Raw genomic sequence first — 14,258 nt, 5'->3', positions numbered from 1 at the left:
CAGCACTTTAGATTTGGCGGGAACTTAAGTTCTGTTTTAAAAAATGCAATGTTCCTGAAACAGACAGATTCCTATGGAGATTTCTTGCAGGGGAGGATGCTTCCTTGGATAGGCACTGGGACACCTGCTGAAGAAGTGCAGAAAGTACTTACGCATTTACTTTTCAAGTCAAGATACTTAGTTTTTCTACAGCTGTGCTGCAACTTGGTGTTAACAAGAGGAAATGCAGCTCACCTCTTCTCTTATGTACCACTGGCTTGTCGATGGCAGAGTGGTAGAGCGGCTTCTCGCTTTTCCATATATACCTGCACAAGGTAGAAAAACATTTGGAGCGGGATGGAGAAGAAATGGACCTAAACGCATTTGTGAGACGTTTCTCTAAAGCAATATCTGAAATTCCTGATACTCAGTGGAATAGCTCTGGCTTAAGATGACCTACTGACACATGTCTCTACAGGGCTTATGGCCTTGAAGTAAGTAAGCAGCACTAAAGGAGACAGCAAGTCAAGAGAATGCTATGCCTCTCCCCAAAGCCTCCCAGATGCCGTAAGATCCACAGAAACGGTTCATCACACAAAAAGGTAGAAACGGTTTCCTCCACTGTAAAATCTCCTTGCTGCCTATTCTCATAAAGGGAAGCCACCTAAGAAACAACTGTCCCTCCTTGCCCTTGGCCAACTGTCCTTCTGCTGAGGATTAAGTGAGTAGTACTTCTGATTCTGATAACTTGTACAAAGTGGACAGGAAGGTGCCCGTGCTCTGATGCAGAGGTGTAATCACTTAATAAGCACTGGTTTTCCTGAAGATTATGTGTGAACTAAATCTTAATGAAACATACCACATGTAAAATACTGAGAGCTTGTCATCTGTGATTCTTTCGAATATCTTTCTGTGATTTATTTTTATTAAATAAGAAAAGTAACAACATACTCAAGGTACAAAATCTCTAATAATAAAGTTCCCGAAACAGTCTAATCACACTTGCTGGATAAATCCACTGTTAAAAATCCCTCGTGAATACCTAATCTAGGTAGATTTCCTTATGCATTCAGAATAAACACCTATACAGTGGCAATTATGCTATAGCCAAGGAGGCATTATTACTTCTTTGGGGTCATATGCCCAGAGGATGGGAAAGGTGGGCAATCTAAAATGACAGTACTCTAAGTGTTTAGATATTCCTTCTTTAAAATTTACTTTATTTTGTTTATGTGTTCCCAAAATTACAAAAGCTACAAAAAACAGAGGCCCACCACTAAATCCTAATATCTTCTCCAGGATGCCACAAAGTCCTGTATGCTTTGTCCAGTCTTCCTGTACAATTTGTTACCCCACTGTTAGAAATTTAGGTATAATTTACATGTAGTAAAATGGACCCCATACAGTGTACAGTTCTACTAGTTCTGATGAACACACATGGTTGTGTAACTACCACCGTGATTAATCCACAGAACAGTTCCACCCTCCAAAAATCTCTCATACCTCTTAACAATCAACCCCTCCCCAAACCCCCAGCTAAACTTGATCTCAGACGACCACTGACCTGCTTTTCTATCCCTATAGTTTAGCCTCCAGAATGCCATATAAATGAAATTATACCGTATGTAACCTTCTGAGTCTTTCATTTAGCATAATGTATTTACAAATTCATACATAGTGTTGGATATATCAGAAGTTTGCTCCTTTTATTGCTGAATAGTATTCCACTCTACAGATATGCTACAGTTTGTTTATCCATTTGCCAGCTGAAGGACATTTGGGTTGTTGCCAGTTTTTGGCCACTGTGAATGAAGTATATATATCTACGTACATTCACCGATAGATTTTTGTGTGAACTTAAGTTTTCATTTCACTTGGGGAAATACCTAGGAGTGAAAAATTACTGGGTAGTATATTAAGTGTGTGTTTAAATTTATGAGAAACTAACAAACTTTCCAAAATAAGCGTACCATTTTGCCACATTTAGCACAGTCAGTTTTTTGTTTTTTAGCCATTCTAGTTGGGGTGTAATGAAATCTCACTGTGGCTTTAATTCACATTTCTCTGCTAACTAATGATGTTGAGCATCATTTTGAGCCATCTACACATGTTATTTGGTGAAGTGTCTGTTCAAATCTTTTGTCCATTTAAAAAACTGAGTTGTCTCTTTTCCTCTTGTATGAGAATTCTTTATATATTCTAGACACAAATCTTTTATCAGACATGTGTTTGCATATATTTTCCCCCAGCCTGTAGCTTCTCTTCTCTTAACAGTATCTTTTGAAGAACAGAAATTCTTTCTTCTGATGAAGTCCAATTTATCTTTCTTTTTCTTTTATGGATCATGCTTTTGGTATCATATCTAAGAAATTTTTGACTAACCTAAAAGGTTGCAGAGATTTTTCTGCACATGCTTTCAAATTTTTTTCCACATTCTCCTCAACATCTCCACGACAACTGGGAGTCATCAAAGTAATCTCTTAAGCTATTTTACGTTTTCAACTACTGTTTTTTAGTGTTTCTCATAATCTCATGCATAGGGACCTGTGCTTAGATACAGAAAATGCTTTAATAACTTTCATCTGACAGTATGGAAGATGATGTCCAGATGAATAGAGAGAAAAATTAGAAATTTATGTCACCAATGAAGGCGGGGTCGGGCAAAACAGGTAATCAGCGTGCCCTGGGGCTCCATGACCCAGCACCAGTCAGTAGTGACTTATGTAAGTTACCTCCCTGAGCCCAAAGCACATGCTCTCTGAAGGATCTTGGTAATAGATCCCCTGGACAAGCTCTTCCCTGAAGACTGGTGTCTGCCTCGAAAATGCCATTTTGAAACTGGATATACTTTCTTTGCTCACTAAATTCTCCCTTAAAGTAGCTAAAAGTCAGTAAGTCTTAGATGTGCAATTGATTGTAACACTGTGATACGAACTTAGGCTCTAGTAGCTATGTTTAAAGCGTAAGTTGGTACCCGGTTTAGGTTAACGAATGCCTATTCACCACTGAGATGCCCGAGTGGCACTGCCCCTGAAATCCCAGCCTTTCAGCATCGGTCAGGACAATCCCAGCTGGCACCAGAAAAGGAAGGTCCAACAGCTGATTCTCCACAACAACCTAAGAAAATAGAACAAACTTCTGCTCTTGCTACTACTCTTGTTCCCACTGATATGCAATGACTAAAGACATTCCTTCCCCAACAAGGAAGAGGAAGGACCCAGTTTCCCGGGTGTCCACGGGATGTCAGAGTAAGTTCACCTCTCATCTCGTCTCCTTCATCATTGTGTATCTAACCCGAACAGTGAGAAACTGTTAATCTCCCCAATTTGGCAAGTATCCTCTCTCCCACAGTGCTTTATTCATTCCTGTAAGTCTATTTCTCTATTTAAAAGCATTCTTCAATTTAGAGGAAAAATAATCTATTTCTACCTGTGAAAAATGAAATTCAGTTCTTAGTTAAGAGTAGAAAGCAGGTATTATTATCCCCATTTTATTGATGAGGAAACTGGAGCTGAATGAATTATCATTTTAACTAATTTGAGGAATCTTCATTTTTCTCAAGGGCTATAATACTTGATCAAATGAGTACTATTGTAAATTTACATAAAATACAGAGGTATTAACTTTTTCTTCGAAGTCTCATAGAGATTCAAAGTTCTAAGAATAGATTAAAAACCCATTCAAATCAGAGAGCTATAGTAACGTTTGCTATACAACATAAGGTAGAGTGTCTCTGAAAATTTATGAGCTAGTCAAATTTTCATGCACTGAGGATAAGAGGTTAAGTACTTTGCCCACGGTCATACAGCTAGCTGTAATACAGTCAGGATTCAAACCCAGCACTGTCAGTCTCTAACACTACGCTCCTTCCACTCTATGATGGACATACATCAGAGTAAGAGTTCAAAGTCAAACAATGAGACTGACTGAATTAAATATGCTATGCTCTTCCTGCTTTCCTTTGTTTTGATTTTTATAGGGATCTTTATTTGGGGGGGGGCATTTCAATTACATATGTCACAGGTTGGACATCTTTGTAATATTGGGAAGCACAGAAGGGAAATGATCAACTCTGAGAAAGGGAACGAGGGAGGAGTGTTAGAAATGCAGGTAAGACTCATGCAAATTATGAAAAGTTAATTATTTAAGTACAGTATGGTACCCTGGATTGGATCCTGGATCAGAAGAAGAACATTAATAAAAAAGGACATTATTAGCTTAGTTAATAGTTAATAGTAATGTAAAAAAGAAAAAAGTTAAGTAGGACGTAGAGGCTAATATTTCTAGGAAAAAAATGTCACAACACTGATGAATCTAAACTGATGAGAATTCAGCTTTCAAATGTAAAGTAACAGACTCGAAAATAAAGCACATGAATCTAAAACTAGAAGAGATAACATACTTTGCCCTGGCTTCCTCCCATTTTTGTTTTTTCTCATCAATAGCTTTCTTCATAACTTGGTACCATTTTCTGAAATCAAACCATGGCTTATCTGAAAGAAATGAAATCCATTATTATTAACCAAATATGTCACATGATAATAATACATAATTGCTCATTTGAGTCTTCATTCACTGTCATGACTAAACATCTATATACCAGCCCTTGGAAATTATGGATGGAGTCACTGTCTCCATGTTCTAATAGATTCCTGAGCAATCGCCGTCACTCTCCTCTCTGACATCCCACCTGTACTGCGGCCCTAACCAGACTGTACCAGAACCATCTTTTTGCATGTCTGTTTCTCCTAGATTTGACTATTACCTCCCTGAGAACAGAAGACATATTTTGTTTGTGTAGACGACTACACAATCAGGCCTCTGCCCCGACACAACACCCAGCACAGTGCCTGGCAGGTGGTGCTCGCATATGTCTAAGAATATATGAATTAAGGAACAAAAGATGGGAAAACGTGTGAAATGGCACTATAGTAGCTGAATCCAGACTTCCGGTTTTATCAGCTCTTATTTCTGTTCTTCCTAATCCTAGTCCAAATCCAGAGACTCCAGGCATAAATAAGAGAGGAGACTGCATTGGACAGGTGGTGTGTGGGTATGTGTTCAAGAGTATGTGTTGAGGTTAGAGAGACAACAGAACTGGACACAGTTAAGTATAAAACTTCATTCCTCACTCTTTTATTCAATCCATATGGGGCGAAGGGAAGAGGAGGGAGGAAAAAAATGAAACTAAAGGTAAAGCAGAAAAGAGGCTTAGAGAGTGAGGGAGTTTGAAGAAAGGCAGGCTGACAGGAAGAAGATGGCTGAGTGAAAGGCTGAATTTTTCACATATTCTTTAATGAAGACAGTCTCCCTTCAATGTCTAGATAAAAATCTTTTCAATTGGCCAATACAGTCCTAACTTGATCCAATATGGCCTTGAAGGCCATTCAGCCACAGAGGAGGGGCAACTACCAACAGAGCTCCAAGGAAGGAGGAAAATGATAATGAGTAATAGAACACAAGGTTCTATGACCTTAAGTGAGTCACGACTTCTTAAACCTTAAGTTCCTGATCTGTAACGTGGAGAGCCAGGGGACAGGGGACAGCTGGGGAGCAGACAGAACGGGGAGACCAGTCCCTGCCCAGCTGACAGCAGAGGTTTATGTTGAGGATCACAGGGAAGACAATACGTCAAAGCACTCTCTACTCTAAATGTCCACACAGTCTATGATTGCCCTTTTAACACTGGGTGACACCTTGTTCAACCTTTTACTCTACGTAGGAGCCAATATAAAGCAATGTGCAGAAAGAAGTATTCTGCATGTATTTTAGAAACAACACAAAACTGTCACCATTAAATCCAAGTTCCCCAAACCAATGAACATATATGTAGAATCGTGAAAAAAAAAAAGTCAAACTCATGGAAATAGACAGTAGAAAAGTGGTTGTCAGGGGCTGAGGGATGGGAGAAACAGGGAGCGGCAGGTAAAAGGGAACAAACTTTCAGCTGTAAGATGAATAAGCTCTGAGGATCTAATGAAAAACATGTAAAACTGCCCACATGACTGTAGTGGATAGCACTGTACTGTATAACTGAAATTTGCTAAGAGAACTTAAATACGTCTCACTCATACAAAAAGGTAAGTATGTGAGGTGATGAATGTGTTAATTGACTTGATGCGGAAAATCCTTTCACAACATCCATGTATGTCAAATGATCACAATGTACACTTTAAATATCTTACAATTTTATATGTCAATTATACCTCAAGAAAGCTGAAATTAAAAATAAAACAAACAATGAACATAAATCCTAGTGAGATCATTCAGAAACTGGAACTGAGTTTAAGAATTCATGTATTTACCGAACTTTACTGAGCTGATCTTGGGCCAGTCAGTATGTTAGACACTAAAGTTACATTGGGGAAAAAAAGGTATGAAAGACATGGTCTCTCCCTCCAGAAGCTTGCAATCTACCTATCTGCCTATCATTTATACAGTACTTATCGTATGTCAGCTATTCTAAGCATTTTATAAACAGTGAAAACCTAATAGGGGTAGACATACTTAGTCCACTAGTTATAATCCAATGTTTTAAACAACTAATAAACGTTTGGACAGGAGTGGCTGTGGCAGGAGTGATTAGGTCTGATTTAGGAAGAGGTGATGAGGGGAGGAGGGGTGAAGAGACAGTAGAAGAGGGTATTTATGTTGCATCTTAAAGAATGAAGATGGATCTGCCAGGGATAGAAGGGGTTGGAGGTAAGAAGAAAAGAATATTTCCTGTAAAAGGACCAGTGTGAGCAAAGGCTGAAGGCATTAGAATAGATGGTGCAGTCACAAAACTGCCAATAAGTTCATGGTCTAGTATGGCCAGTGAGTGGAAGTTGGGAATAAAAAATTACACATAGTAGGAAGTCACTGAGGTTTTTTAGCAGCTTTGAGATACAGTTAGATAATTATATATATAAAAAACTCTGGTACAAAGTACAATTTGTATACATGTGTATGTAAATGTGTATGTTTTTCAAAGTTTCTTCCCTACATTTATTGTATCTTTTAATCCATCATTTACAATCACTTTGAATTTGATTGATAAAAAAATCAAGTACCTTCTTTGTTGTCTTCATTATATTTCTCAGCAATACTAGACAAAGACCTGGAGATACAAATAAGTAAATCAGTTTATTTAGAAATCACTTATTTGAAGACAGATAAATTTTGAATTCTCTGGAAAGAGAAGTATAGGACTGTACTTGAAACTGATGCCAACTTTTAATGGAGAAGCAATCACTGAAACAGGCAAGAAGACACTATAAACACTGTCACTCTCTGTTGGCATTTGAGAGGGGTGACATTTTAAGATTCCTTTACTTTCCAAAATAATCTTTGCAGACACACAGTGCTGGGAGCCTAAAGGTATACAGATGAGGCGCTAAATGACTCTTTAGGATTTGTGTTCGATGATTTAAAACTCAGCAATCGGTAGAGCAGTGGGAACATGTGTGTCTACCTAAAAATAGGGAAAAAACATGATCCAAACAACTTACTAAGGGAGAATGAAACCTCTGACAAAGAGCTGAGTCAGAATATTACGTAAGAAGTAACTGCTGCTACTAGTCAATGCTCTACAACAACTGAGAGTCTCTATTTTCCACTGAGATATAATACGGATTCCTTTACTCCAAATAATTAGGTAAAAGCAATACAATTTTTCCCTCATAAAATTGACACACACTTACCATTCTAAGTTGTCATCCAATAAAAAGAGCAGTTTCAGTACTACTATAATGACAGCTACAGCTTGTACATCATATTTAACAGTTTCTGTCTTTTTAGCTACAGGATCAAATGTTAGAAAACCCACTTCTCCTATTCCAGTCACTTTTACCACTTGGCAGGTTAAGTCACGCATTTCATCTGTTGAAGAATAAAACAGTAAAATGTGGTTAAATTTTTTGGCTAACTGGATCATACTAATATGTATAGCCATAAAATAAGCTTTATCTTAAAACATGGTACTATGCGAGAACTCTGAGACACACATTTTGTGAATAAAATAAACCAAAAAATAATATCTATATAGAAAAACTAAGGGTAGGCACATCCTCTCCTGTTTTGACTTCCCAAAACATCTACTATTTATAGGACACATCTTGGCACCCAATGTACCACCACACATTGGTTTTCTATTGCTTCATCTGTGTTTCTTGTCTGTATTTCTACAGCAATTTGTATTTACCTGAAACTAACTCCCTGTAAGACTAAGAGCTAGGAATGCACACTCACGCGCTGGCAGGAAGCCCGGCTAGCATGCTGGAAGTCCGATGTGTATCTAATTAGATGTACTGCTTTCCCAAAGAAATTACATGCTCAGCATAGATGGCACCCACTATTCAAGGCTGAATAATGTGGGACTTGGAACCAGAAAACCTACAGCCTATATACTTAGGCTTTCTAATCACTAGCTTTGTGACTCAGGATTAGAGTCATTTAACCTCAGTCTCTTCATTTGTAAAATGAGTTACGGTGAGGATGAACTGAGATTAAATAAGATAATACAAGTGAATACACTTTGAAAACTCTAAATTACTAAGCAAATTTCTTTAGTCACTAATTTAAGTACCTAGGATGTAACATCTTCTATTTTAAATTCAAGTAGAATAGCTATTATTTATAAGAGCACAATAAATTGTAGTGAGTCTCCTACACACATTCAGTCACTATGTCCTATTGATTCTATTCCCTTAATGTAGTATACTTTTATTTTATAATAGTATATATAATTTATATATAATGTATATACTATCATATATACAGTATATATTATTATATACAGTGTTATATATTATATTATAGAATGGCATTTCTTTAAAAATGTCTTTTCTATTTATTTAAAATTAATATTTTGCACTGCTTCTCTTATACCAAAAGTACAGAGTAACAACAAAGCCAATGAAGAAATTATGAGGAAGGAAGCAGGGGCACAGAGAAGTACAGAGCCTTGATCTGGAGCCTTCTGTAGGAAGAACGCTAGCTTTGGGATGGGAAGACTGGGTTCAAGTATGTGGTCGGCCATCTACCAGCTAGGTGTCACCATGCCTGGCTATGTCTCATCTGTAAATGAGAGCACCCCCCACCCTCCAATCCCACCTTCACGAATGAGGTAATAAAGATGGAGGCACTCTGGAAACTTTACGAAGTTCCACACAAATTATATATATGATTGTGAAAGCGGCCAGAAATTCTCTCTGGCAGGTTTGTCAGTCCAAGTACAAAGGAAAGACCAAGAAATGTGTTTGGAGCTTGTTCAAAGCCATCAAAGTGGCAGTGCTTACTCAGCAAGGGTGTGTGTGACATGCTTGCTGAACCCTTTCTACCTAGCTCCAGAGATGACATCGGCATGCATAAAGGCACTGAGGAGGGGCATCTGCTGCCCTAGCATGCTTAAAACCACTTTTAGCTTTCTGGGAACCCTAAAAACTCTTTGCAAAAGGGCCAAATACACAGGTCTCCTTCTTGAGCAACAGCACTATAGAACTGATGGTAGAGAGCAAATTTAAAATTCTGAAAATGGTGATATCCTAAAAGTTTTCTTATAATTTAAACAGGTGGTTTGCAAATCAATGTCACATTTTGGAATCTAAATCCTAAGGTACAGGGACTATCACATCTTAGTTTGTAGATCTATTTTGTTTACCATTTCCTCCTCACTACTGAGTAATACAAACTCAATATAGGACATTTATAAGATACATAAAGGTAGAAGAAAAGAAAAAATGCATTACCATAACTCAGAAATAGCACTCCAATATTTTGTTAGATTTATTTCTAATATTTATTGAACATTTTCATTTTACATAATTATGATTATATTGTATATAATTTTGTAGTTTGGCCTATTTCATTTTTTATTGTAACATAAACATTTTCCATGCTTTTATGTACTCTTCACAAACATGATCTTAAAAGCTGCATAACGTTCCTCTGAATATACATAATACATTTACTTAACCATTATCTTTCTGTTAGATATTTAAGTTAAAGAAGGTTGATAATATTTATGTATAATTTTTTTTATATTTCAAATTATTTCTAGAAAGTTTGTGAGAAGTTAAATTTCTCTATCCTGATTCTTTTTAATACTGTCTTTAAAAGGCACTTAAAAATATCAGATGATAGTAGTGTCTCTGCACATTAGAATGGTTTTAGTTCTGTTTGTTGCTCTCAGAAGAGTTAGAGAAGAAATACTAGTAAATTACACACACTGGCCAGAAAATCCTGCCACCCTCATCTCTGTTCAACAGCAACTACGTGAGCTTGATCCCTGCCATAACCCAGCCTGTGTCACTTACATCTTGGTAATTCCTTGTGTTTCTTCCATAACCTAGTATTCCCTCTAAAAGCTCAAGATGTTGGAATATATGAGAGAACACAGGAACTTTCCATATTTTGAAAGAACCATCAAAGAAATAAATCAAAAAAACAAAATCCAAAATAGTCATTCTGATCTACACAACATGCCAAAATGGAGAAATCAGACTTTCCACATTCTGGAATCTTAATCAAATAGCTAGTGACTTCTGAAACCTCAACAAGAGACATACATGTCTTAGCATAATAAATGATAGATCTGAAAATTTTAAATTATTTTTCCTTTTTAAAAAATACTTTAAATTACAGACTTAATATTTATATTTGTGTATATATGTTACTACATATTTGTGTTTATTTTTATAGTTAAAATATACTATACATACAGTTTTGTATATTGCTTTTTTTCATATAACGTCTTTTTTATTAAAACACATTCAATCACATTTTTTATATTGCTTAAGCAATAATATAGTCATACCATGTTTGTGTTTTCTGTTAAGAATAGAAGTCCTGAATTTCTCACATTTCTAGTTTGGCAGGAAATTCAGGAATGGATTCCATCGGCAGATTCCACTGGGGTTACCTGTGTCTCGGTATACTGTGAACCAGGTCTAGTGAGGCTTTCTTCACATTTTGTGTTTCATCCTACCAGACTTTGACTTCCATTTGTTTTACAGACTAGAAATAGTATTATATTTTAACCATTTTAAATGGTCCGAAATATTTTAAGAAAGGATGCTGAAATGAAGTTCCATGTTACTATGGACCCTGTCACAAAGCTTTAATAACCTGTGATTTGAGAGGATTCTATACATTGTTCATTACAATTCTAGTGAGTAAAAGCTTCCTCACCATACACACCACACACTTACCAGGGAGATTGACTTCCATCAAGTATTTCATACACAAGATGTTTGGATGAAGATAGCAGTCTTCAGTAATATCTGGAAAACGTGGCAAATCTAAAAATGTGGCAACTTCAATGACTTTTTTATAGATATCCTCATAGTTAGGCCAAGACTGAAATGAAAGAGAGAGTCAAGGTAGCAATTTTTGCAACATAAATAATTTTTTAAGTACTTTCTGATTTTAAAAGTAGTATCTATTCATTGGATAAAATTTGGAACGTAAAGAAAAGCATTAAGGGGAAACACCCACAAATCCGAAATATCCTCACTGAGCAGTTTTAAACAGCAATGATGCTAAATTAACAGCCACTACAGTTCTGTCTCGCTCATAAAACTCTTACTGGCTTCATCTTGCCACCCACAGAAGAATCTGGGGACGGGGGCAAAGCTGCAACCCAACTGCAGTTACACTGCTGTCGGACTCACTCCCTCTCATCCTTCTTTGCAGGCATCCTCTCACCGGTCCTCAAATTCACAGCTAACAGTTCTGGCTCACTGTTACATAATACTCACATGCGTCTATGGGGGAGACAACACCAGGGTTTAAGCCTAATAGTTAAAGATGTGCAATTCAACCTCCTACTTCCCCGCATAATAGCATATAAGAGACTCACAGAATTCAGGAAAATCTATGAGCTAATACTAATAAATTAATTCTGTTCACTTTAAGATCACCCTTGTAGTTTAACAGGTATGCTATTTATATTTTTGCAACTTCTAAACATTCTTCATATTAATACTACATATAATTTTTCACTTACTCACCCATTCACATAAAAATATTAAATTTAGAGTCTAGTCTATGCAAGGTACTTTGGGAAATATAAAGACGAATAAAACCATCTGTTCAAGGAGTTTATGATCTAGAAAGGGAGATAAGGTGTACAAAAATAATCCCAGTATAAGATAGAAGGTTATCGAGGACCACAAGCAAGATTTTTTTTTAAAGGCTTATGAAACTTCAGAAAAACTCACATTTCCAATATGGTTAAGACCCCATTAAAATTGGGCCTGCATATAAATATCTTGGAAACCTGTTTGGCAGTATTTATTAAAGTTGAGCACGTACACATCCTACGACAAAGCAATTCTAGCTCCATATGCCTAATGGAAATGTGTGTGCATGTCTACGAAGAGACATGCACTAGAATGTTCACAACAACACTATTTGTAAAAGCCCCAAGCTAGAAACTATCCAAATGCCATCAACAATAGACTTGATAGAGTAAATATCAAGTAAATTTTGATACAGTCTCACAGTGGAACACTATACAGCAAAGAAATGAATGTTCTACATGCAACAATATGAATGAATCTTCCAAACATAACACTAGCAGAAGTCAGATGCAAAAGAGAATGATTCCACATATTTAAACTACAAAAGTCAGCAATTCAGCACCCAGCTTCTATGCAGTTAGAAGTCAGGAGAGTGATTACTCTTGGGTGGGCGAGGTAAGGACTGGAAGTGAGCACAAGGGTGCAGCTTCTGGGGTGCTAGCAATGTTGTTTCTTGACCCAGGGGTGATTCAGGTTATAAAAATTCATCAGGTTTTGTTCATTTGTGATTTGTTCACTTTCCTGTATGTCTAGTTTACCTCAATAAAACAAGTTTTTAAGTGATGAGAAAGGAAAGAATATCAGTTGAGTCAACTATTTTGTATAACAGAATCACTTCATACATCACCTTGTAGGAGAAATAATCTAGTTAGCAAATTCAGAGTTGGAAAGACCCTTAGAAGTATATGGTCTAACTTTACAAAATCTCCAGCACATAGATGTCTAACCCATCTTGTAAATCTCCAATGAAGGGAACTCAATACCTTCCCTGAAGGGAGTCTATTCCACCTCTAATGGGTTTAATCATTAAAAAGTTCTTCCTTACTCTAAGTGATAATCTGCTTCCCAATTTGAGCCAATAATACCATAAGTCATGTCTTGCCAGCTTCTAAATGTGTGAAGCTGTTTGGGAGCTAACTGAAGGAATGAATAGTTCTCTGTTAAATTTTACTTTGGTACATTCAGCTCATATGCGATTATAAAGCATAAGGAAATACTTTATAATGGTACAGGAGTATGCTCATAGAAATCTGTCAATTTCTAGAATTTACAACTATGCTTGATTTTACTTTGTGTGAAGTTACAGTCTTCATGGTATTATGTTTATTTTGATACCACTATTTCAATGTCTAAACTCTTGAGTTTTATTAGAAAAAAAGGTTTTCAGCTCATTATCATTAACACATGATTAACCTGTAGCTGAAGAATACAAAGTAAATTTCAACCCAAAGTAGCAATGAGGCCTTTTAAGTCTTTTTGTTAAATATTGAGATGGAGTAATTCTACTTGTATACTAAAATACTATTAATTGTATTCTACTCTGTGAATGTAAAAGAGAAAAAAGGAAAGCATAAGTTCTCAGTGACCTTTGGGAAAAGCTGTCTTTTTTCTTTATAAAATAAATTCAGTTAGACCTCTGCTGCATTTTGCACTGATTTTGAAGCATCTTTTCAAGTTAAAATAATTTTAACATTACTGACAAGATTTATGGCAACCCTAGTCCTTTTAAATAATACAAGTAGGAGATGAAATTAAGTATTTTAATCTGCAAACAAACACTAGAGGAGTGAATATTCCCCTTTGAAAAATAATCATCTCAAAAAAAAATTTTAATGGATGGTAAGTTCATGCCAAGTAACTGTAAAGGAGTCTAGTGAGCTAAAAAGATTTAATATAATTTCAAAACATCCACACTGGCATCCACTACCTTCTGTCTCCAACATCACTTGAAGTGGTGGCCCTACAGGGCTTGGCCATGGACTACCCTCCCTATACGCTGGCTCCCATTTCAACTGAGCAAGGCCACTCTGGGGGGCCTGCACCACTAGCTCAACAAAGCATCTGACCTTGAGGAGAAGGCTGGGAGTACACTGTTTTAGAGAATATGGTCAGTGTCACATTTTTGTTTCTGTCATGTTGTCCATAGCCCAGAGAGGGGATTCAGGTTCTAATGTGGACAAGATTCTAAACCATAGATAACTATCATATAATAATTAC

General features: G+C 36.6%; 1 protein-coding gene across 1 annotated transcript in view; it reads right to left on the bottom strand.

The window, feature by feature from the left end:
• The window catches only part of TAF1B (TATA-box binding protein associated factor, RNA polymerase I subunit B), a 52,280-nt gene that overhangs the window by 5,727 nt on the left and 32,295 nt on the right, over positions 1–14,258 (bottom strand). The window contains exons 9-13 of the mRNA XM_032497006.1: positions 11,169–11,316; positions 7,662–7,839; positions 7,032–7,078; positions 4,382–4,472; positions 235–305 (exon numbers count right to left, since the gene is read on the bottom strand). Of these exons, the coding sequence (XP_032352897.1) occupies positions 235–305; positions 4,382–4,472; positions 7,032–7,078; positions 7,662–7,839; positions 11,169–11,316 (535 nt within the window). The remainder of the gene's footprint in view (positions 1–234; positions 306–4,381; positions 4,473–7,031; positions 7,079–7,661; positions 7,840–11,168; positions 11,317–14,258) is intronic.

This window comes from Camelus ferus, chromosome 15, assembly GCF_009834535.1.
Source record: "Camelus ferus isolate YT-003-E chromosome 15, BCGSAC_Cfer_1.0, whole genome shotgun sequence".
Classification (NCBI taxonomy): Eukaryota; Metazoa; Chordata; class Mammalia; order Artiodactyla; family Camelidae; genus Camelus; species Camelus ferus.
The sequence above is the reverse complement of the archived record's forward strand: the minus strand, read 5'-3'. Positions and strand labels throughout refer to the sequence as shown.